At 28.8% G+C, this 24,313-nt stretch overlaps 1 protein-coding gene across 3 annotated transcripts; it reads left to right on the forward strand.

Annotated features, from left to right (window-relative positions):
- The first annotated feature begins 4,619 nt into the window (after positions 1–4,619).
- On the forward strand, positions 4,620–11,188 carry LOC105646922 (guanylyl cyclase 1). Of its 3 annotated transcripts, none has more exons than XM_012232902.4 (10): positions 4,620–4,880; positions 5,670–5,978; positions 6,201–6,325; positions 7,330–7,441; positions 7,930–8,004; positions 8,372–8,460; positions 8,704–8,765; positions 9,331–9,364; positions 10,268–10,343; positions 10,891–11,188. In XM_012232902.4, the coding sequence occupies exons 2-10, from the start codon at positions 5,805–5,807 to the stop codon at positions 10,909–10,911; spliced, it is 768 nt and encodes a 255-aa protein (XP_012088292.1). In that variant the 5' UTR covers positions 4,620–4,880; positions 5,670–5,804; the 3' UTR covers positions 10,912–11,188. The 3 variants fall into 3 exon arrangements, with proteins under 3 accessions (XP_012088292.1, XP_012088266.2, XP_020540605.1); XM_020684946.3 differs by having other exon boundaries at positions 4,622–4,880; positions 7,378–7,441; positions 9,292–9,364; XM_012232876.4 differs by lacking the exon at positions 10,891–11,188 and having other exon boundaries at positions 4,621–4,880; positions 9,292–9,364; positions 10,268–10,352.
- Positions 11,189–24,313: the final 13,125 nt, after the last annotated feature.

Consider the following 24,313-nt stretch of genomic DNA (forward strand, 5'->3'; position numbering starts at 1 on the left):
GAAAAGATTATTAAAGAAACAAAAAGACTTTGCTTTATGGCAGCATGTGATATACCTAAAGCAGCAAGCAACACCCATTGACTTTTGATATAACTTACAACTTACAAGCATGCTCCTTTTACATATCCCGCCTTTCCAATTCAACCTTACAACTAATATATATTAATATTTTTACTGCCATTATTGAATAATATAAAAAATTTGAAGGGTTAAATGTTTTTATAATTCAGAGACAAAAGCATAGAAAAGTTTTTGAAAGTTTATATATATATATATATATATATATATATATATATATATACAAAAAGGAGAGAGAGAGAGGGAGGAGAAGAAGAAGAAATGATAAATAAAATGAAGGAAATAGGCCTAATGCATGCTCGTGAATTTTTTTCGAAAATATTTTTTACATTTCTAAATATTTATTAAAATTGAAAAAATTTTGAGTTCGAGCCCTTTTATTATAAGAGTTTTCACAGATTCAATGAGTCAAGGAAAACATTATCCCTTATTATATAAATTCATCGTGATATTTTGACTGAATGAGTCTCTTTATAAATAAAAAAATTATTACAAAATTATTTAGTGGGACACTTAATCTGAATCCAATAAATCGGTCTGAATTCTCCAATTGTGAATAAAAAAAATTACATTATCTCTAATTTTTTATTTTTATAATCATTTAACGTGATTGAAATAGGTTGGCAATAGGAAAAAAAAAAAAAAAACTAGGACTCCATTTATCCAAAATTTAATAATTGAAATCAATTAATGTTCATTGTATGGAAATAAAAATAACCATAGAATTTATTAAGAAAAATAAATAATATTGAAAATTTTTTGGATAATATAAAGAGATGTGGGTGTAAAATAGAGATTTTAATAAAAATTCAATGATGTGCTAAATATTTGAAAAAAAAAGAAAAAAAGAAAAATACAAAGTGATAATTCATAATAAAAAGTTGTGGGTAATATACATTCTTTCTCGTGCAATTCTTTCCTTACCTGCTAAAAGGGCTTAAGGCCCTACTTCAACTGCTTTCTGTATGTTCACTGCTTTTGGGTCATCTTCTTATTCTTGAATTAAACTGTTTAACAATTTCTTTTCTATTTGTTAAAATAAATTAATTGTTTTTTAAGATACTTTGTCAAACAATAATTATTAATTAAGGTTATGAATTTAGAATTATTAATTCATTCAGTAACTTAAGATTTAAAAATTGGTACAATTTTAGTAATCAAATTTTACAAACAAGAATAGCATATTTACGGAACTCTAATTAACAAGACATAAAACACTTAAAATCAAATTATATTGTAATTTTATAATAAGTAATAATCTCGCGGCCGAAAAAGAATATGGAAACATTCGTGAAAAATTCAAAAATAAAAAAGAATCCCGGCCAGACTAATAAAGAAAATTGATGGTTTTTTCTTTTTATTTTAATTTAAATCACTTATCAGATCGTACGTGTAGACTATAGCTTTATGTAAAGAAAATTGATGATTAAAAATACCTCTTCTTTCGTATGTACTTGAGGTTCAAACTGCCTAATGTTTTTGATTTTGAATTTGAATTTGAGCATACAGAACGTACAAATATTAAATAGAGATTGGAAGTATTTGGTATAAATACAAAGAGAGAGTACAGATTTGCTATGGTCATAATTACTGCTTGTTGTCACTTTGTTTCGTGTTAATGTAATCTCAGGTCGCTGCTCAGTTCTGTATTCTCCCGCTAGCTTCTGAACCATGCCGTGATGGACCACTCTCCCCAATCTTTTCTGTGCAACAAAAACCAAATGCATAAATTTATGCTAACTTATTAAATATTCAATACGTAAAACTATATATTATTAAATAATTTAATTTATAAAATTACATATATTAAATTCTTCAGATTATAAAATTATTATTGAATACTTATTGAATGATTAAAAAAAAATATGAAAATTATTCTTCAATAATTTGCATCGACATATAAAGTATTAGCTTATTATACATCTATTTAGTGATTGAAAATTATTTAAATAACATTTACAGGTTAAAAAGTTACAATAGTTATTTATTTTTGATTCTATGACCTTCGGTATCCGAAAGTCCACTGGACTCCAACTATATCCAGCTTGAGTACTGGAACACCCATACAGAGAGCTACTCTCTCGGCATGACAGTTTCCTTCTCAAAAGTTAAAATGTTTAATGATATAATTTTAACAGTTAAAAGTTAAATTAGGCAATTTAAAAATTAATGGTGCCATTAAATCTTTGTTATAAGTTTGGGATCAACTTATGTATTAAATCATACTAGAAATGAGTCTTTACTTGGCTACTTGAATGTGATGGCAAGCCTAATTTCTTCACCTCTCTCTTGCATTTTTTTTTTCCCCTCTTGTATGTGGAAAAAGTTACATGATTTTAATTCTTAATTTTATAGTATAAGATAAATATTTAATTATTAAATGTAGCTATTATAAATTAAATAATAAATAAGAACTAATAAATTTTTTGTCTAAACTAAATTATATTTTGAATAGTTTAAATAAACATTAATGGTAAAAAGATGTAATTTCTACGTGTTGATTTGAAACCTTTTATTTTTCCTATAATTTTGATGCAAATATTATAAGTAATAAGTTATTAATTAATATATTGATTTTTAGAATATTTATATTGGTACTCAGCTTAACTTTAAATTAATTTTTAAAAAAAGCTTAATGTAATTGAGATTAAAATTTAATATTTCAGTATTCTAAAAATTACTTGTATTTAACTCCTTTTAGATTAAAATATAATACTATTTACGTTTCATTTTATTTGTATGGTTTTACAAAATACGTATATTAAAAATTTAGTCAATAAAAATTAATTTTCTTTTTTTACCCTTAACTTATTAAGATATTAATAAAAGTCATTTATTTAATGAATAATCATAAAGGCTAATTATTTAAATATATAAATTTATAAACCTTGTAAATATTTTGAGATATTCTAAAAAATAATAACAAGCAAACAAAATATGATGGAGTGCGTACTTCAGTATTCTGAAAATGACTAATATTCATTTCACTCCTTTATATTTTCATTGATTGTTTTTTGAATTTTTCACAAATATTCTATATATTCTTTTTCGGGGGTTCTTTCATAGTATGAAATTAATATTATTTTTGGATTCATAACTAGCTGCTTCTCTCATAAATTTTCTTCGAAGATTTTTTATTTAATATAAATTTTTTATTTATAGAGAAACTAATTTATACGGCTGTGCAAAATATATATATATATATATATATATATATATTATTTTTAAGAATTGAAATAACATTATATGAATAATATGGCAAGCAGAAATATACATCTTTTTATTAAAAAAAAAAAAAGGACTTGCGATCTACCTGGGTGAAATTAATGTCACCATTTTGAATGTTAAAAACCTAAATAGAATGAAAAAATGGGAAAAAAAATAAAAATCCAATCAAATATGTTCATAAGAAATACACACAATCTATAAAATGGAACAATTCAGTCCTATCATATTATTGATGAAGAGCATTAAGAAATTCTATTAGGTTAGCATTTTTAAAAAATAACTTATGTATCATTTAATTTTTAGCTTTTCATTAAAAGCTATTTAAACAGCTAACAACTAAATATTATTAAAACAGTTACTAAAATAGCTAATTTTACAGAATAGACCATTTGAAAAATCGGGAGAAAGGTACTTTTTGTCCAAGAATGCTAAATTGCTGTTATCGTTATTAATTGATTAGTAACTAATAATATTATTAATATAGTTAAATATAGAAAAAAAGAAATTTAAGAGTTCTAATATTCCATATATTATTATCTCTTTTATTACTTTAAAATAATATTAATGATATTCCATCAATTGTTAGAATAAAGAAAATAATCTTCAAAAAAAAAAAAAATGAAAATGAAGAGCTTTACTTCTCAAAAAATTATTCATAATATTCTTGATTTTATTAATCCATTGAAAAGAAAAAATCGAAAAACATACTATTAAGAATAAAAAAGTTAATAGGGACAAAAAAGTTAAGTGAGTGTAATTTTTGTTTATATATATAATCAGCGGTATAATCTCTCTATATATATGGCTCGGGTTTTTTAATATTTATATTTATTATGCAACATTATATTTATAATCGCCACCGTGTCAAGGTATGACAGGTCGGAGAGGATCGAATTTGGATAAAATGAAAAAAAAATTTAAAAATAATAGAAACTATAGGCTTACTAAAAAAATAAAAATGACAATCTATCTAGCAAGTTTTTTTTTTTTTTTTTTAATTTTTAAAATGGAGTAGATTTTATCTGTCCATTCGAACGAATACGCAACGGAATGGATAAAATTGCTATCCTTAGAATAAATCACTGATATCATTAATTAATTAATTAATGATAGAAATAATATTAATTAAAATCTGTTAATATCTAAATTGAATTAAAATAATTAAAAATTAGAAAAAATTGTTACGACGCCACCTGGCATTCTGTAAAATGATGAAAGAGTTAGATATACATATATAAAAAACATTGACCTAGACAATTTAGAAGGTTGGTGCATTTAAACCCGAAAAAGCCGGTGAATCAGAGTACTAAAAGCCCAAAATATTAAGCACCACCGCAGACCAGCCATTTGACAGCTAACTACAAGCAACCCAAGCAGCCAAGAATGACCCAATAGCCTCTTCACATGATCCAATAACACAACTCTTCAATTATTGATATTAATTCTTTTTTCAAAAAAGTATAAATAAGAATTTCAAGAAAGTTCCTTTGATAGAGGCAGAGGAATTAACAGCTGAATCTACCCTTCTATTTACCATACAGCTTAACAACTTCAAACATTTTTTTCTTCCAAAGGTATTCTTTTTCTCTTCTTTTATCAATAAGGTTGTATCTATATATGTATATGTTTGTTTGGGTATGTGTATTATTTTCAAAGAACTATTCTTTTTTCTGTTGTGCACAAGTAATTTGTCTACTTTCATTTTTTAACATGATTTAGCTGAGTTATATCAGCTTGATGCATAGAGTTTGTTGGATAATGATATGAACTCTTAAGTTATGGTTTCCTCTCTAGGACCTTTATAAGATTAGTTCATTTGGGATTTTATCAATTAAGGAATTCATTTTAGATTAGCCTTTGAGCTTCTATATATGATTGAATTAGGAGTTATTTATCTTTTTGAATCATCGTTATCTTGAATTCTTTGGGCGACATAATCACTTGGATGATGAGCTGGAACTCCTTCATCAATCAGCATTTAGCTTTATTTCATGTAAGAAAAGACATAACATATGCTTTAATTTTGATTTAAAACTGTGTACTTGTAAAAATATCGAATTTTCATAGAAACCCTTTTCATGATTTGGTGATTAAAGAAGTATGGAATAGCCAATTTGGTGCAAGTAGAAGACGTTTCTGTCTTGGAGCGCTCAAACTCATGCTATGTACAAACATGGTTGTAAGCTGAATCAAGCTTTTGTACTTGTTGAGACCTTAATTATGCTTTATCACACATTTAAATGTGCATTTTAGTTTTGTTTATTGAGCCTGGAGGACTTGGAATCTTTGCCTGCCTTTTTCCCTTTTTCGCCCCCTTTGTTACTGCTGGAAATTTTATTCATTGTGAACTGAATCTGCAACAGGTTGGAATCTTTGTATTCGGGAAACACTTGGACTACAAGATAAAGCTGACTCAGCAATTTTTTTTTCCTGACCAGACAGGAGCTATGTTTGAGTTTTAGCAGTGTTATTGAATTCTAATCTTAATTTGGTCGCTGATGTGGCCTTTGTATTGTCTGCTAAGCAAGATTTTTAATGTGGAAGAAGCAGAAAAAAACTTAAATGGTTCAGATGAAAATCATGTCAAAGCTGGAGAATGTCACCTAATTGAGCCATCATCGAGTGGCAGAAAATTCCAAGATGCTGTGCCATGCTGTTCACGTTTTGTTGAAGTAAGGGACTGTGATTTTGTCCTCTTCTTTTTAAAGTTGGAAAAATGGTTGTGAAATGGGAAATCTGATTTTAAAAGCGCCCCCCCCCCCCCCCCCCCCTCTTTCTCTCTAATTTTGGTGTCTGGCTCCATTTCTGCTGGTGGATATTTTATCTTCAGTAAGCTCTTCCTTGGCATTTTCTTTTTCATGAGTTTGAGTCCATAAGTTTCCTTGATCATGCAGGTTCCACACATAAGCCAGATGCATTCTTGGGATTGTGGTCTTGCTTGTGTTCTAATGGTGTTGAATACTATTGGCATCAACAATTGCAGCATTCAGGCATTGGCAGAATTATGCTGCACAACTAGGTGTGTTATTCTTTCCAAAACCAGAATTTTATTTCTTTTGTTTACAGAGGTAAATTTCAGAGCTTTGCTAATAGAGCTTACTTATGTAAAATACTTGAGGTTTTATGATACTTACCCTTTGTCACTTGACCAATTGTCATAAAGATTGTGTTTGGTGCTTACAGCCTATTGCGTCTGAGCATTCAGATCTTGTTCTGCTGCAATTAAGTAATAGGAGTGTTAAAGTCAAACTATACTATGTTGTACATATCCTGTGGATACAGCATAAGTTATTTTGAGGAATGAGGGGAACAACCTTTTACGTCTTATGTTTATAACAATTGAAATGAGTGTGATGTAGTGTGATATAAATAGGTGCAAATTATGGGATTTAGGTTTTGTCTATGTATTTTTTCATTTCTTGGTGTTATTACAAGAAATAGGGGATTACCTCTTATTTTCTTTCACAATATTGGTACAATGTTTGGTTAAAGTAATTTTTGGAGATAGTATTTGAAAAGCAATGCTTACGTCATTTCTTGTGTGATTCATTGTATGGTAGCTTGAAACTGTGAATTTATTGTACTTGTAAGATTTGTGCAGTAGATTGCAGTAATATAAACCATCATTTTTAACCATTTATTTTACCTCACAGAAAACATATGGCAAGTGTAGTCTGAATTTTTCCTCTTCTTCAACAGAAAATTTGGATTCCTCTATCCTTCCTTTAGAGTTTAGGTAGTTATAGTTTGAAATCACTTGACCACATCTATGGTTGGCTGGCTGCTTTTGGGCAGTAATTTTTGCAATATGAAACTCTCTCTTATTTCTGTCTTTGAGTTCTCAACAAAGTATTAGATCAAGAGAGATACCAGTACAAAGTAATTTATTTATTTTTGTTATCATATGGATGTTGAGTGCTGCCTTCAGGTATATACCAAATAAATTAATAAATTAATTGTTATCCTAGAGATGATGTGAACTGTATCTATATGTCATGGATCTTATTGGCATCTTCTTTGCAGCATTTGGACTGTTGATCTGGCATATTTATTGCAGAAGTTTTCTGTTAGGTTTTCCTACTTCACAGTAACAATTGGAGCTAATCCAAATTATTCTGCTGAGACATTTTACAAGGTCATACTCTGTTGTATTTATATACTTAATTTTGTTTCTTTCCCCCCTTACATCTTGGCCATTAGCAATGTTATATATTATATTTGATTGCAAGTTTATCAGACATCATCTTGTTGAAAGATGTTCATTTCTATAAAGATATGAGATAAGTGATTGATGCTGTGTCATTGCTGTTTACAGATTATCTTACTACTAATTATAAGGCACCTTGCTACTGCACAATTTATATGTTGCACCAGTTCTTTGGTGTTGTCTGTCAGCATGCTATAATGCACACAAATACGTCTCAGTGTCACATTCTGTGGCAGTAGATGAAATTCAGAAAAAGAAATTAGAATTTGTCCATTTCGTTTAGATTCTATTCATCCCTAATGTGTATGTGTTTTCATTTATGGAATTTTCATAGTGCATACCTTTTTTTTTTTTTTGTGATAATCTATTAATCCCTTGTTTCATTATAATAATGACAACGGTCTAATTTTGTGCAGGAGCAACTGCCTACGGATCTAGTGAGAGTGGACATGCTCTTTCAAAAAGCTCGGGAGGAAGGAATTAATATACAGGTAGATGCATTATAGTAGTAATGGTTTTCCATTTCTAAAATGCAATTGCAAGAATTTCACCTTCAGAAAAAAAAAAAAAAAAAAAAAAAAAAAAAAAAAAGAATCGATGCTGATGGATACCCTATAATAGGGGGTTTTGCATCAATGCAATAGAAGTGAATGAAATTTCTTTCCGTGTTTCTCATTGCAATCTTTGGGATCACTTGGACCTTATTTTTGTACTCTCAGTATGGTCACTAAAACAGTAGACCTGCATAGACCTTCTGGCGGATCTGTCAGGAAAACAAATATTATTGTGGTCAAAATTGATTTGTATTCTTGGTTGTACCTGTGTATATTTGGATCGTGAGCCTTTTCCCCTTTACAGTGCAGGTCGATTGACGAAAAAGAAATTTCTCGATTGATTTTGTCGGGGAAATTTATTGTGATTGCTTTGGTTGACCAGTACAAATTGAGGTATAATCTTCTGTAGTACCTTCTGAATTTCTTACCAGGTCTACTTCATCTTAAAACTCACACTATAATGCTTGTGCATTCCCTTTTCTCTTCATCTTGTTTGCACCTATATTGATTCCTCAATTTGGGAACTGTGCTATTTATCAGGTGGCTTACACTAAAGGCCTAACTTATTTTGTAAGTAACTAACCTTTTGCATTGCAACCATAGCAATTAACAGTTCATGGTAAAATTATATGTCAGCCGGACTTGGGTGAATGATGTTATTTTATCAAGCTTGAATGACAGCAACTCAAGCTACACTGGTGAGTGGCAATGATTTTTTTTTTCTTGTGTATTCTTTCCCTGTGATAAAATATGAAATAGACTAGCAGTTGTGGTAGTACTCTATAATGAAACAAAGATGGTCTGAGACTCACAGATCTTGTCAAATGCGTGATGATGTGATTTTTACATGGCTTTGCAATTTTTACTTTCAATATTACATTATATAGGGTGTGCTAAGGCTGATTTAGCTCATTCAAGTCATTTTTGAGATTGCTATTACGTTTTTTGTTCCTAAAGCAATTTAGCATTGGTTTTCGTACTAATCCTGAATTTTCAATGCCTCTCAATCTGCAAATTTTATGATTATGATTGAGTTTATAACAGATGGATCGCTATGAAATACAGACTATATTGGGATTTTTTACTTTCTGAATATTCATTCATGCACGTCCTATTTGATCACTTATCACAATTTTCCTGAAAAGAAAAATGTTGGGAGGCTTCTTCTTTGTGTTTTCTTTACACGTGACAATTTGGTTAGGCAAGGATCTTTTGGTTTCCCAGGTCATTATGTCGTAATATGCGGTTATGATGCTGGTGCAGATGAATTTGAGATTCGAGATCCTGCCAGTTCTAGGTATTGTCTTTATTTCCTTTTTATATTTCTAATGAACTCTCTGGTCCTGTATCTCCTCATATATAGGAAACTTTTGTGGGGTCAGAAACATTCGTTTTGTCCATTATTTTCATTTCATCTAGATCATGATCCATACAAACTCGTTGGAATTACTTGCCAATTGGGAATACTTCACAATGTGTTTTCCAACCTGCTAGTGTTGGCATATCAGAAAACTGTCACTCAGACCAGGATACAATATGTGTATTTTCCGAACTTGCCATAAATGACCCCAAAGTTTCAAAAGTGTCATACTCGTGTTCAGGTATGCCATAAATTGTTTCTTGGATAAGGGGTCAAAATTGTTGTGATCATGCAAGAATAATAAATATTTGCTCCAAAATTCAGTAGAGTACTGTGACGAGGGAATTTTGTTGATGATCCACAAACCATGATGCAAGTTTAAGATTCACCTTGCTGTGACTGCACTCAATTCCCTTTGAAATCCATCTCTTAAGGTTCACCTTAAGCCACTTTTGGTGTTTGGTTTAGTTTCTTAATTGTCAATAGAAGGAAACAAGCTGTGTCATGGACTTCCTTGTCAATAAAAAGTAGACCACGCTATTAGAAATCTACGAAAATGCTACACTAATCACAATTCGCTTATTCAGTATCCAACTTTTTATTTAATGCTATCAACTCTGATTGCTGTCAGCTCAGTGGTGGATCCAATGACTATTTGCTCATTCTATTAAATAGTAAATGGACTGACTTTCGGACATGGCTTAAAAATTTTGCATTTTTATTACATGTTTTGGAAATGTTTCCTTTTGGCGATCGAACTTTATAGGCTAGCAAATTTTTGATTTACAAATTAAGTTTTTACCTTGTAGTAGAAGAATGAATTTGTGGGAAAAACTGCAGGAAAAGTATGAGGATATCATCGAAATGTCTAGAAGAAGCACGCAAATCCTTTGGTACTGATGAAGATCTTCTCCTGGTAAGCTAATCCATTAAATTTTTGCTTGCATTGTGTATTGTATCAGAATATGCCAACCTTTTCGAGAGATGGGGTAATTACCTAATCATTAAAGCAATCGCCGTGGCAATTGACATTCTTGCCCTTAGCTTTTCTGCATGAAGTGGACATAATCAAGCCAACATCCCATTTCTTCTTTGATTGCATGCCAGAAAAATATTTTAATTCTTTAATATGGTCATGAAACTTCAAGTTGACAGAGCGCACCCGCCACAAAAACTAGGATGTGTGTATGAGGTGAATTGAGCCTTTTAAGACTTCTATAATTCTCCATTTCTCCTTCATTTCCACCAATACCTCAGCTTAATGACGCTATTAATTGCTAAACACATTTCAAAAAGTTAAACTCGACATTGATTTATGTAAATTTGCATTCATCATCTGATTTGTTGGAGTTAAATATAGAGACACTAGTCAGAGGAATGGGATGAAATAACTTCTTGCCTTAATTACTACCCATCATCAGCTCTTCAAACTCTGACCTTCTCGTTTCAATGCATTTACGCAGATATCTCTGGAGAAGAGATGAACAGAACAGCTTCTTAGTGCAGCTTTCTCCGTATGACAATGTTTCTCTCTAACACTATACCACAATCTAGCAAAGCTGGTTAGCTGCGTGATTCTTTTGCATACTTCATTATAATTGTGCAGAATATGTGTGTTAAGGTATTGACAGTCTGGTTTCAATGGCACGTATTTGCTAGTAAATAGTTTTCTAAGCATGTACATTTTGTATATTATGAATATTATGTAACAAAGTTCAAATTTATTAATGTCAAATCATCATATTGTGGTTTGCTCTATTAGATGCTGTGGTGTTGTTCATTTCGCTTCTTTGTCGATGCATTTTTTACATTCCATAACTTTTTCTTTGTTTTGTACAGACGAGATTGAAGCAAAATAAGTATTGAAAGGATGTCTTTAGTTTACTATAAGACATCGACTTCTGTTTTTAGCTCAGTGGAAATAAATTGTTTTTCCCAAGTATTCTTTTAAATAGAAATAGTGAAGGAAGTAATTAGAAAGATTATTAAATCTCACTCGTCTAGAGGCAGACATTCAACTATTCAGCCATTAGCCGGGGTCTGTGTGGGTCCGGAGTATATGAACAGGTCTATTTCTTGGCAACAGGGATTACAAATCTGCAGTTTCTGAATTCTCAAAAAGTTGAAATGGGCAGTGGCCATGCGAACTTAATGCCTAGGACAAGTTTCAATTCAGTTCATGAATTTCCTTTGAGATGTTAAATGTAGGTTGTAAATGGTCAAAGCCCAGATTAGAAACTGGAAGCAATTTTGGTGGGGACTTGAACTGTGAAATGCATGAATGTCTTAAATTTATGGGGTTGATAGTAGCAAGTAACAACAACTCTGTGAGCTCGTGAAAGGCTTAAATGCTTCATTTGCACATTTCTGCAACTGGCAAGTTATGGTTCAGACTCTTAAGAGCTGCACGTGTCCTCTACTCTGGAGGTCTTTTAGTTGTTTGAAACTTGAAAGCATAAACATTATCATGGGACCGTTCGGCTAATTCCAACTTTTTACCGTGAATGTGTTGTGCAGTAACTTTTTCCATAGTCAAAATGTTCCTTTTTTTTTTTTTTTTTTTTTATAGTATCAGTAACACAGTGTTTGAATTATATTTTAGAAGGTAAGGTATGTTTTTTTATAAACGTTACTAAAATGTTAAACGTTGCTAACACAGTTAAAAGCTATTAGAACAATTAATTTTACCGAATATGTCCTATAAATGTTTTCTTTAACTCAAAAATCCAATGTTTTATTATATTACATTTCTAAGTGAACTTTACCTGTGGTTGAAAAAGTTTTACTTGAATACTATTATTAACCGGACCCGAATATGAAAAACACATGCAAAACGGAAAATAACAAGATTAAAGATTCATGGACTCTCGATCTTATATACAAAATCGATCTTATCAGACAGTGAGTGACAGAATGTTCTTCACAAGAAATTAGTGAAGAGGCTAATGGTGGTGACATGGCAAAGACATGGAAGAGGGAATCAAGTCAAAAGAGAAGCAAAAGTAGTGGAAGGCAAGTTCCAAGAACCTCCTTAAACAAGGCATTTTTATTTTTATATATCCGACACACTAACTTCTTTTTCTCATACAATGTCTCTCCATACACACATCCCATACCTTGTTCTTAGGATGAATGAATCATACCTTTGTAATTGCATCATTATTTGTCTCCATCTTGATTTTCCTTCTTATTACATCATTTTTTCTAGCAGCTTCTTCCTTCACAATCACAATAAAATTTTATTTTTCTAGTTTTTAATATGGATTTAATTGAAGCTAGAGGTTTTCTTATATAATAATATAAAGCAGGAAATGATTCTTTTTGCTATTATATTGACATGAAAGGAACAATCTTTAATATCGAAAGCGTTTCTTTTTAGGTCACTTTTATATGGAGCATTAATCTAGAAATCTCAAGTAGCCATATAACTATGTTCAGTGAGGAAGTCAAAAAATTTCTGTGAAAGGGTAATTATTGGTATTAAAATTATTATTTTTTAAATAACATAAAAGTAAGCTCATTGTTAAAATTGTTATTAAAAAATTATTGCCATTAGTATCGATTCATATTCTGAGTTTGTTAACTATCGGTCACATAATAGTTTGCTAAATAAGTTATAATTTTTCAATAAAAATAAAAAAAAATTAAAAATTATTCTGCCGTATAATTCACAATATTATTTCAGTTAACCATATATATATATATATATAAAAGAGTGGAGATCCATGTTCCTATAATGCGGATAACGACAATACAACAAAATATTTGTATGTATATATATATATATATATATATATATATATATATATATATATATATAAAATCACATGATGCATGATTTGGAAGCACATAACTGAATGTTACAAAAGGATGAGACATTGAGGTACAATTCTCTCATATTATGCAATTTTGTCTGATTTTTAAGATTTAGGGCTACATGCAATGTAGGTTAGGTTTCTCTCTTATTTGTATTTTGTACACTTTTGTTCTTTGTTTCCCTCAAATGGGGAAATTTTCTATTGATCATGCGTGTTCTTTGTGTATGGTCCAAAATCAAATTAGGGTTCAGATCACATGTCACTAATGTAATTTTAGATTTGTTAATCACATGGGATAACTAAATAGGATTAATTGTTGGATGTTTTGTAGTTAGCTTAAGTAAAACAAATTTTATGGCTTCATTATGGTGATGCTACCTACATAGCATGCGTATTCTAATAATTTTATAAACGTAAATATGCATGTAATAGTAAGGTTTTTATATCTGATCTATTTGAGTATTTATAATTTTTTATTATTAATAAATTATATTATCAAAAAAAAATTGTATTCTTGTAGGTATAAAATGCCATGCTAACATGCTAATATGAGTGATATAATGAGCAAAGCATGAAATTATCCTTAAGATACAATCTTAAACCCTAAGTATCAACTCTTATCCTTCTCAAAAGAAAAAAAATTGTCAAAAAAAGAAGCACTTGTCTCAAAATATTGACCATTGACTACCTCATTTAGGACCATTGGTCTCATGTGACCCTCTTGTAGAGGTAGTCTAAACTACACATATCTCAAATCTAAAATCCAATGGTATCCTATGCATGTGTTAGTGTGGGGCCTTCAATCAATCTTCCCAAAAAATTTCAAATTTGATGGCAAAATCTCAAAGGCAAAATTGTTGCTAAGGTAAGAGGTCGTATAAGATCACTTGTCCTTCCTTTGAACATGTAAATCAATCAAATAAAACCAACCAGGATTGGATTTGACATTACATGATGAATACACGTTGGATAAGTTTTTCTCTTTTTTTAATATTATTATATTGTACATGTTGTATGAATTTAAGCTTGAAAAAAAATACAATAATTTAATTAATATAACACATATTTAGATTAAAATTTGTAACACACCCTATAAACGAGTTTAGTCATAACTGAAGAGTTGCGATTTGAAATGAATTTTTTTTTTTTTTAATAATGTGGTTTTTTTTTTCTTTTTTACTCTTAAAACTACAAATTCATAGTTTAAGTTTTGCCAAATTAATAAGAAAACATAAATATATTAATTATTTTGAGAAAAATAAATTCAATATGATTAATAAAAAAACTGAATCTAAACCTACGGATTATATTTAGTTGACAACACAAGCTGGACATGTGAGAAGAGTTTTCGGGTTCAATCTCCATTAAATACAATTGCAGGAAGGAGCGAAAATTTTTAACTGTAAATAAGCCCCGAACCGAATTATGCAGTTCTAGTAATAGAGTTCGAATACCGGCACTTTCCAAAAAATAATTGCGTCTAAAGATTAAATTGTTTATATGTGTCCTATAAATCAAAAGTAGACCTAGGAAGCGGAGAAAAGAAAAGAAAAGAAAAGTGAATTGGTTGGGTAATGGAAGGTGACCTAACCAAATTTTTGGCAGTGTAGAAATGTGCAATGGAAAGTAACTTGAGACCTACCCAATTTTCATGTGATGTCCCAATCACTTTCGATTTGCCCCCTCCCTTGTAACATGAGCAAGTCTTAGGAAATTTAACTTAAATTGTAAAATGTTTTATCTTAAGATTTATATTTAAAAAAAAATATAAATTACAATTTGTAAAATTATAAAATTTCATTGCATTTAGATTTTAAATGTTATATATATAGAAATATTTTAATTATATTTTTGGGTTAAATTGTTAGCATTAAGGTTATGTTTTATTAATTTATCAGAATATACTAGTTTTAAAGAAATATGAAAATAATATTTGAGTTTCTTTTAATTGCATTCTCCAAAGAATAGACCTCATAATGTAGAAACATAGTTGATTAAGCAATTATACTACATAAAAGTTTAAAATGGAACATTTCCACGAGAGATATTAACTCTTAATTTATTATATTATAATTCATAATAGTTTTAAAAAATAATTATATAATAAAATAAAATTTTGATCTCTAAATTAATAAATTAATTATATTTGTTTATAAAGGATAAATTCATTTATCAAAAAATAGGGGTGTATTCGATGAAATAAAACTAAAATTACAATATCCCGAAAAAATATAAAACCATACAAAATTATCAAATCCTTTAATCATAAGTCTGTCTGGTTTTCTGAATATAAGTTTTTTCTATCGATAATTAAATCTGACTTTCAAAATATTCTTTGTTGGATTCTTTAAAAATAAAACAGTGTCAACGTTGATAGAAAAGATTTAATAAATTTGATATCATAACATAACATATGAATCAAGTGGGGTTTAGGTATATTAAAGGAGCTTAAAATAATCACTCATAAAATGAAATTGAGTTTGAAGATCGTACAAATGGAAAGCTTTGGTATGGAAACCTGTTCCACTCAGATTATTAGTACAAAAAAAAAAATATATATATATATATATATATATATATATATATATTGATTAAATTAATATTTTGAAGTTGACCTTAGGAAATCAAGTATGGGTAGTAGCTCAACGTGGATTCAATTATTTACCTGGAAAAAATAATTCAAAATAGGTTTGATTTTTAAATTCCTAATAACCAGCCAAGACCTTAAACTAATATTAATTCTCTTTAAACCCAAATCACCATCAAAGCACAACTATTTTCTTCAGAGGGTGGTTGATGGTGGGGATGATAAAAGAATGATTTATTATCCGAAATTCAAACTTCACTAATATATATATAATTGACATGCCTATTATTTTTCTTCTAAAAATATAATTGGTCCAACTCGAATCTCACACAAATTTTACTGTAATATAGTAAAATATTTAAAACTTCCCTCATATTTATTGCGGTAAAATCCATCTCATTAAATCTGTTAAGAGTATTTTAAACATTTTACCTTGGTATAATGAAAGTTGTGATTGATTCAGATTCCGCGTTTAGCACCACTCTTATTTCTTTTTGCCCCTTCTCTTTTATTTTTTATTTATTTTATGTTTTTTAAGTTTTTCTTGTCAGCTAGAGTTCAAGCCTAAAATGTAGCAAACTAAGCACTTTGTTGAGCATTTCTTGCAAATTAGTTGGTGTATGGATGGATGCTAGCAGGTGAGGTATGAAAGAATTTTTGTAATTATTTTTTTTTTTGGTTCATGAACTTATTAAATTAAATTTCTCTTTTAAGTACACTTAAAAATGTAGTTTTTATTTATTTATTTATTGAGAGGTGAAATAAGTCAAAATAACTCGACGGGTTACAAACCAAAAGTAGCTCTTATACGTAATTCATCTAGTAGAGTTATTAACTTGACACTTCTCACTTCACTTCTTTAAAGAAAGTGAAAAAAAAAACCTCAGTGATTGTAATTCTTTATAAAACATATTTTGATATATTACAGTAATTCGGAACAAAATCAAGATTCAAAGATAAGAGGGATAAATTACAAAATATAAATAAGAAGGGGTAAATTGTTAATATAAAGATAGAAAATTTCATAAATAATGGATAATATATTATTTGGAGATGGAAAGAATATTATCAAATTATTTATTAAAGCAAGACTCAAAAGCTTTTTGTTCTTTTTCCCCTTAATAAATTAGTAATCTTTTTAAATAGTTGAAACAATTACAAGCCCCTCTATGTAAACATGATGGGCCGGACAGAATGCTTTTTATCTCGAAGTGCATAATAAGAAAAAAATTTATGTTAAACATATCAATTATAAGTCATTAAAAAATATTATTTTTAGGTGAATTTTTGACATATTTTAGTTATATAAAATTTCAAATATTAAATGAAATTTTCTTTTCTCATTATACTGTTGGCAATTTTAGTAACTGTCTATGTTAATAAAAAGATATTTGCTTATGTTGATTACTCAGAAATTCAAATGTACACAATCATACGACATATATAATGACTCTAATCGCCACCCATATTGGGAAAAAATATTTCCTTGTATTGAGTTCTCCAAATTTAGGAGTGTATAACCATATACTATCCCTGGCATCATTGTTTAAAATTGCCATAGACGACTGTAGTATCGAATCTGAAATTTTTGGTCAAATTGTATATGTATTTATCACTGAATCATGTCTTGGTGTGCAACTTAAAATTATTCTTGATATCTCTAATAGTTATCTATATCCTTTCTTGTGTTGATTGCTCCAAATTTAGGAGTTTGTAATTGTCACTATCGTGAGATTTATATGATATTTTTAACGACTATAATAATTATTTTTCTTGTTGATTGTTCAAAATTTAAAAGTGCATAACCATTAACCGTGGATTATCCTGTAATTTATAACGTGAAATTATTACTAATGAATTTAGTTTAGTTCTCTTTCTACGGTAGTTCTTTATAAGGTAAGCATGTGCTATCTAAAGACTTTTAGCATGAAATTATGGTTGATAACAAATAATGAGAACTTCTTGCTTTTTTTTTTTTTTCCTTTTTTTATTATTACTCAGAAAAACTTACTCAAATTAAGTATCTACAGTTGAATCAGCATGTCTGGTCATATACCAAAACTTAACTCGGTAATGTTAAGTGAAAAAATTTAAAAAAATAATGATCATTACAAACATCTTCTTAACATAAGAAGATGGTTACAAAATCAAATCCAAACAAGAAAAGGAAGTGTTGCTTCTACTCCTCTCATGGCCAAACCATTTATAAAGTTGTTCCTAACTCGGCTCACAAGAATAAAATAAATTATGTTTAAAGAATTCATCATCGCATCAAACTTATTAAAATGTTTTCAGCATTTTCAAAGGTGTTTGTACCTTTGAATAACCTAAGAAATAATATTTGTAGAAACAATTTTGAATATGACTAGAACCTCAGCCTCATTCGAGTCAAGGATGCCCGCATTTTCAAAGTACAAAAATAAAACAGATCCCTCATTATTTCTAAACACTCCTCTAAAATGCGTATGACCATGCTTCCCTCTAAACGACCCATCAACGTCGAAAATTTCAAAGATTCACTGAAGGTATTTTGAAGACCCACTACAGAAAAAAAAATCTATTAGAGTACGTTTAAAATTATCTCCTTAAGTTAAAAAAATTATCCTCAATACTAATTTTCCCTTTTCGACGAAGGTATTTTGAATACCCACTACAAAAAAAAAGTCTATTAGAATATGTTCAGAATTATCTCTTTAACTTAAAAAAATTGTCCTCAATACTTTTGGGGACAATTAACATTGTCCCTTATGAGCATCTCTTAACGAGCATACTATATTCTATATGAGACAATTTTTGGAGGGACGATTTTTTGGGATGATAATTATCCTCAATTTAAGAGTCGTACATCGTCCTTCCAATTTTGGACAAAAATTACATATAAAAATATGGTATATATTTGTCTATGGGGCGTCAATCGTCCTCAAAATTGTTTCGTAAATAAAATAAAAAACTTTCTAAAAGGTCACTCACCTTATGATGTCTTTTAAGAAAGCACGCTTAACTAAAAAATTCTTCCAATTCTACATATCATTCCACCAAACAGTGTATTGAATAATTAGTTTCTCCCTTTTTAATATATGACATACTTGTTATTAGTATAGGAGACATAATTTATTCCCTTCATATGGGACGTCAATCGTCCCCAAAATTGATGGCAATAATTGTCATTAGTATATGATACGTAAGTTGTATCTTATACATATAAGACATCAGTCGTCCCCAAAATGGATGACAATAGGTGTCCTTAATATACAAGATGTAAGATGTATCATCTGCATAGGACGTCAGTCATGCCAAAAATTTATGACAATACTTGTTATTAGTAACGGAGACAGAATTTATCTCATCTCTCATACGGGACATCAGTTATTTTCAAAATTAAAGACAATATTTATTTTTAGTATCGGAGTCATAAATTATCTTTTATTATTGGCTCAACTATTATCCCAATTTCTAATTAAAATATGAGTAAGATATCGTAATAAAGTCATATTGTCCCCTTTGTGTCTTATTGCATAAAAGAGACAATTTTTAAAATTATCCCCCAATTCCAAAGGGTTATAACTTTTGGGACAAATAATATTCATTAACCGACCGCAATTCTCATCCCCTTTTATCACTTTTTTTAGTGACCATTACTCATGGGACTTACCCAACTTCTTTTACATATCAAAATGGGATAAGATGACCGATCATCAAAAAAACATGGATGTAAAGAAAATGAACTTATTCCTTCTGAGCCATATTGATTAACAAGTAATGAAAAATAAGGAAACCCAATCAACATATAAACCTTTAATAAATTATTTTATTATGTTGATTGTTTGAGATTTGAAAGTTTTGATATGATTTAAAACAACTGTAGTCGAAAGGCTCGAATTCGAGATCTTCTATTCATATAAATTAAAAAGCGAATTAAACCACCTAATTAGCAAATTATACATTGTATTTTAGTAATCTCAATAATGATAATGATAATAATAATAATAATAATAATAATAATAATAATAATATCAAAATTAAGGCTGAGATAAGGCCGTGAGATAGAGGTGGGAAACAGCTTAAAGAAAAGATATTAAGACCGTTAAGAGTTCAAAATTCGAACTGATACTCATTAATTCAAAAAAAAAATCATTTATTTTATTCTTATATCCTCTCAAATTAATAATTATGATGAGATATTTTGAAAGTGACGTGCGATTTTGTTCTTCACTTAGGTCTTTCTCTCCCTCTCTTTCGCCGGGAAAATTCAAAGAAAAATTGCGGGAAAATGAAGCAAAGTAGTAGCCCACACCTCACAGTCACTTCACTTCTCTTATTATTTAGATTTTAATTTAAAAAACAAAGGGATGGCCCATTGGCCAAACCACAGAGCCAGTTTATTTGCAGGCTGAGCGGCAGACAAATGGCCCCACCATCAAAGTTGCTGTTGGTGTCTGCATGTGTACATGCGTGCTTGCACACTACCTAAGGCCACGCACAGAGACTCTGTGTGTGTGTGTGTAATTGTTTGCATGTGATTAGTGATTGCTTCCCATTTGGTTGTTGTTATTGCTTAACATTTTATCTTGATTTGGGGCCTGTGGCTAAGAATTTAATCCTTCAATCTACTTATTTCTTGCTCAATTGTAATTAGGGTTGAACACAAAATTCAAAGAATTGAATCAATTTGATTAACATATTCGATTTAAAAATTAAAGTTAAAGTCTAAAAGTAGCTAAAATCGAACTGGTTATCACCCTATTAATCAATATTAATTATTCTAATAACTGTTAATTGTTATAATAGATGAATTTTCTCTATTTTTTTATTTGAGGATTGAGTGATTTTTGAGCGCAGTCAGTTAGCTTCGGATCACACTTGACTTTATTATTAGCCATGGTAGGCTTTTTAGAAATCATCGAGTCGTGTCTGGCTCTTGGGTTGTTTTATAAATTGCCAACTAAATGTTAGAAATTATAACATTTTATGATTTACTCTCTTGATCTCTAAAACATTAGTAGAAATATTAAATCATCGAATTAGATATATAAACAGTAAAAGATACTCCTTCAGTCCTTCGTTCTACTTTAATAGTAATAAATGAGCATTTTATCTTATTTCACTTTAAGTGCTAATTTAGGATTTTGAGTGTATTAATTATTTTTTCAATTTTATCTATATTTAACTGGTGTTTTATAGCAAAATTAATAAGAAATTTTTTATTTTAAGAATAACAATTTAGACATTTTACTACATATTTTTAAAAATTCAATGTATTTAATCATTTTCTTAATATTTATAAAAAGGTCAAATATTATTATTAAAATAGAACGAAAGAATTAATATTTTAAACATAATCAAAGTATTAAACATTATCTTAAAACCCATTGCGGAATAGGATATAAATTAACCAATTAGGTTAATTTGGAATTTGACAAAATGAACAAAATAAATATCCATGCATGTAAATGTAATAACAAGGGAAAACATATTGACTTTGGTAATTAAAAATTAAAAAATAATAAAAACCTATCGGTAGTGTAATGATTAAGCATAGTAGCTAGTGAGAGGACAAGTACTAGAAAGGTTGATTAGCACGCACACATGATTGAGTATAGAAGAAGAGTTTTCCTTCGCCTCAAGCAATCAACAAGATTGCACCATTTATGTGGCAAAATCCTTCCACCGCAAAACCTCACATCAACTTCAATAAGACAATTATACCCTCGCAAACATTCAATTTCCAAACCCCATATGGTCATTTACATATAGCATACTTTCATTTGAGTAAATTTATTATCAATATTTTAATAATAAAAAATTATTATTTATTAAGATTGTAAATAATTTAGTTTGGATTAATAAATTTAATGTTAGATAATTAGTTATTTTTGTTTTTTATAATTATGTTGGAAAGTGTATTTTATATTCAAATTAAAAGAATTACATTTTTTATATATATGGGAAATTCAATATGCCGAAATAACATCGTGGCTACACAGCAGGAGGCGGTCTTTTCCTTTGAATAATATTCACAAAATTGGCGATAACCTTTATGGTGGAGAGTACTCAACTTTTTATATTTTTTTATAAAAGATAGAAAGACTAATCAGACCATACCTGATTAAAAATTAAAAGAATTACATTAAACAACTTTATAGCTAATAAACTTTTAATCTAACTGTTTACATTTAAGTATTTTAAATTTACAGTGAAAAAGAGGGTCTGTATCAATAAAGAAATTTTGAATTCTTTAAAAGCAGTTTTGTCCCAACTGTTAATTAGAATTTATAAATTTAAAACATATTAATATAACATTTTTCAATTGGATCAAAATCAATTCTAACTTGACTTAGAAAAAAAAAAAAAACTCTCTTTTTGACAAAAAAAAAATTTTTTGAAGCTTATTATAAAATTTTTCTCTACCCATAAAAAAATATAATTTAAGATAGATGGAAAGTAACGAAAGAATATCCCCATCAAATCATGAAATATCAAATCAAATAGTTTCTAATTTTTCTTTCGGTTATTTGAATTTCACTAAAAGGAACTTTATTTATTATTTTTAATTTCTTATATTTTTTACTACGAGTAGTGTCCCTTTCGGCTGGTGAGTCGCGTCCCCACCACGTATCCTCTTTTGCCTCCATCATGAAATTTCCTAAAACCATATATATATATAATTATATTTTTTTATTTTATTTTATTTTTATCCACTTCCCTTTTGGCGGGAAAATTTTATCAATTCTAGTTGATTGTACTGGTTGGGTCCGGGCTTTTAATTTGGCTTTCTTTTCACGAAGCAAAAACGACCTACAATAACGTTGAAGTCACGGCGTTTATAATTTCTTGTTTTGTTCTAACATAAACATTTTTTTTAAGGTAGAGATTTCATTTCATTATAATGAAAGACCAACCCTTCTCATCAACTTTATCTTATCGGCAATCAATCCAAAACCAGTGAATTCCTATTTACTCTCCCGATAATTTTTAATATTTTATCAGAATGCTTAATTGAAATTTTTATTTTTATAATTTAATTATATAATTTTTCAATTTTACTTTAATTATATTTTATACTAATTCTTTTATTTTTTTTGAGTTTACCTCTTCTTTGTACCCAAAAAAATAAATTTTATAAAGTTTTTATAAAAATTTATTTTTAAATTTAAATTTTTGCATTTGAAATGAAAAGATATGATTTAAATTTTATGAATTCAGTAAATCTGAATATAACTAAATTAAATTCTATAAAATAGATAAACTTTTAAAATGACTTTTACAAGGATATTTTAAAAAAGAAAAATAAATATTTTAATTTTAAATTTATTATAAACATAAAGAATTTATTTTTAGATAGGACTATGAATTTCATTTTTGACTTTACTAAATGGAAAATAAAATACATTAACCAATATTGAATCATTTTTTGTAAAAAAAAAAAAATTAAATGACATGTAAAAGTGGATGGGGAGTGATTTGTTTGCATTAAAATTAAAATAAAAATCAGTAAATATTTAATACTCTTGGCAATGAAGATAACAGCCGTTATAACGGCAAAAATATACGGAAAGGGATAGGCGTTAAAAGAGGCGGGGAGAGTGGAGAGAGATGGGGTAAAAGACAAACGACAGTTAAGCTGCCGAATCTGTACTATTGCCACGTCATCGAAAGATTCAGATTCCGAGGTAGCCAAAGATATTGCAGGAAGGGTAACACTAAGAAGACAGGACAAATCACGGGATTTACATGACACCTGGTTTAGCTGCTGTGACCATACAGTGTATATGAAGGTGTCTCTGTTACAATTTAGGCCAAGCAAAAGCTGCCAATGGTAACAAATTCTGGAGCTTTTACCTATTATAGCATTATGTATTACAAATCACAGTATGGCGAAGAACCTCTTTATTTATTTTTCTTTTTTTCTGAATGTCTTTAAGGTTTTTTTTTTTTTATTAACCAAAATATTTCCGGTCCATTCGTTTAGAATTAAATCTCGTTCGTACCGGATCAATTTATTATTTTTAGTATCGTGTTAATTTAATTGCTCACCTAATGAGGTTAGTCCAATTATTAAATATATGAATTAATATACTTATTAATTCTTAGTTCAGTTGAGGATTACTAGGAAATAATATTATTGAATGCATTAAACTCATGTAGGACATTTCATTTCTAGCATGAGCTTGTCAACAACATATTAATTCAATAGCTAACCATAATTATATTTTAATAGTTGAGAATTAAAAATCAAAAAATATTTGTAATAATCTTAAATATATATTTTATTTGGTCATGAGCTATAAGTTCACCGCCCCGTATATTTAGTAGGATATATGAGATTTTTTTTTTTTGTAAAATACAATAGTGAGTTTATAAAAAAAAAGGAATTAGAAATGTAAAAATAAATTGTAAATAAATTTCAAAAATAATTTTCATGTTTAGAATTATATAACTTAAATCATCAAACTTAATGGAATTTTACATTATTTTATTTGG

Source organism: Jatropha curcas, chromosome 6, assembly GCF_041381405.1.
Source record: "Jatropha curcas cultivar XTBG-Jc1 chromosome 6, XTBG_Jcur_1.0, whole genome shotgun sequence".
NCBI lineage: Eukaryota > Viridiplantae > Streptophyta > Magnoliopsida > Malpighiales > Euphorbiaceae > Jatropha > Jatropha curcas.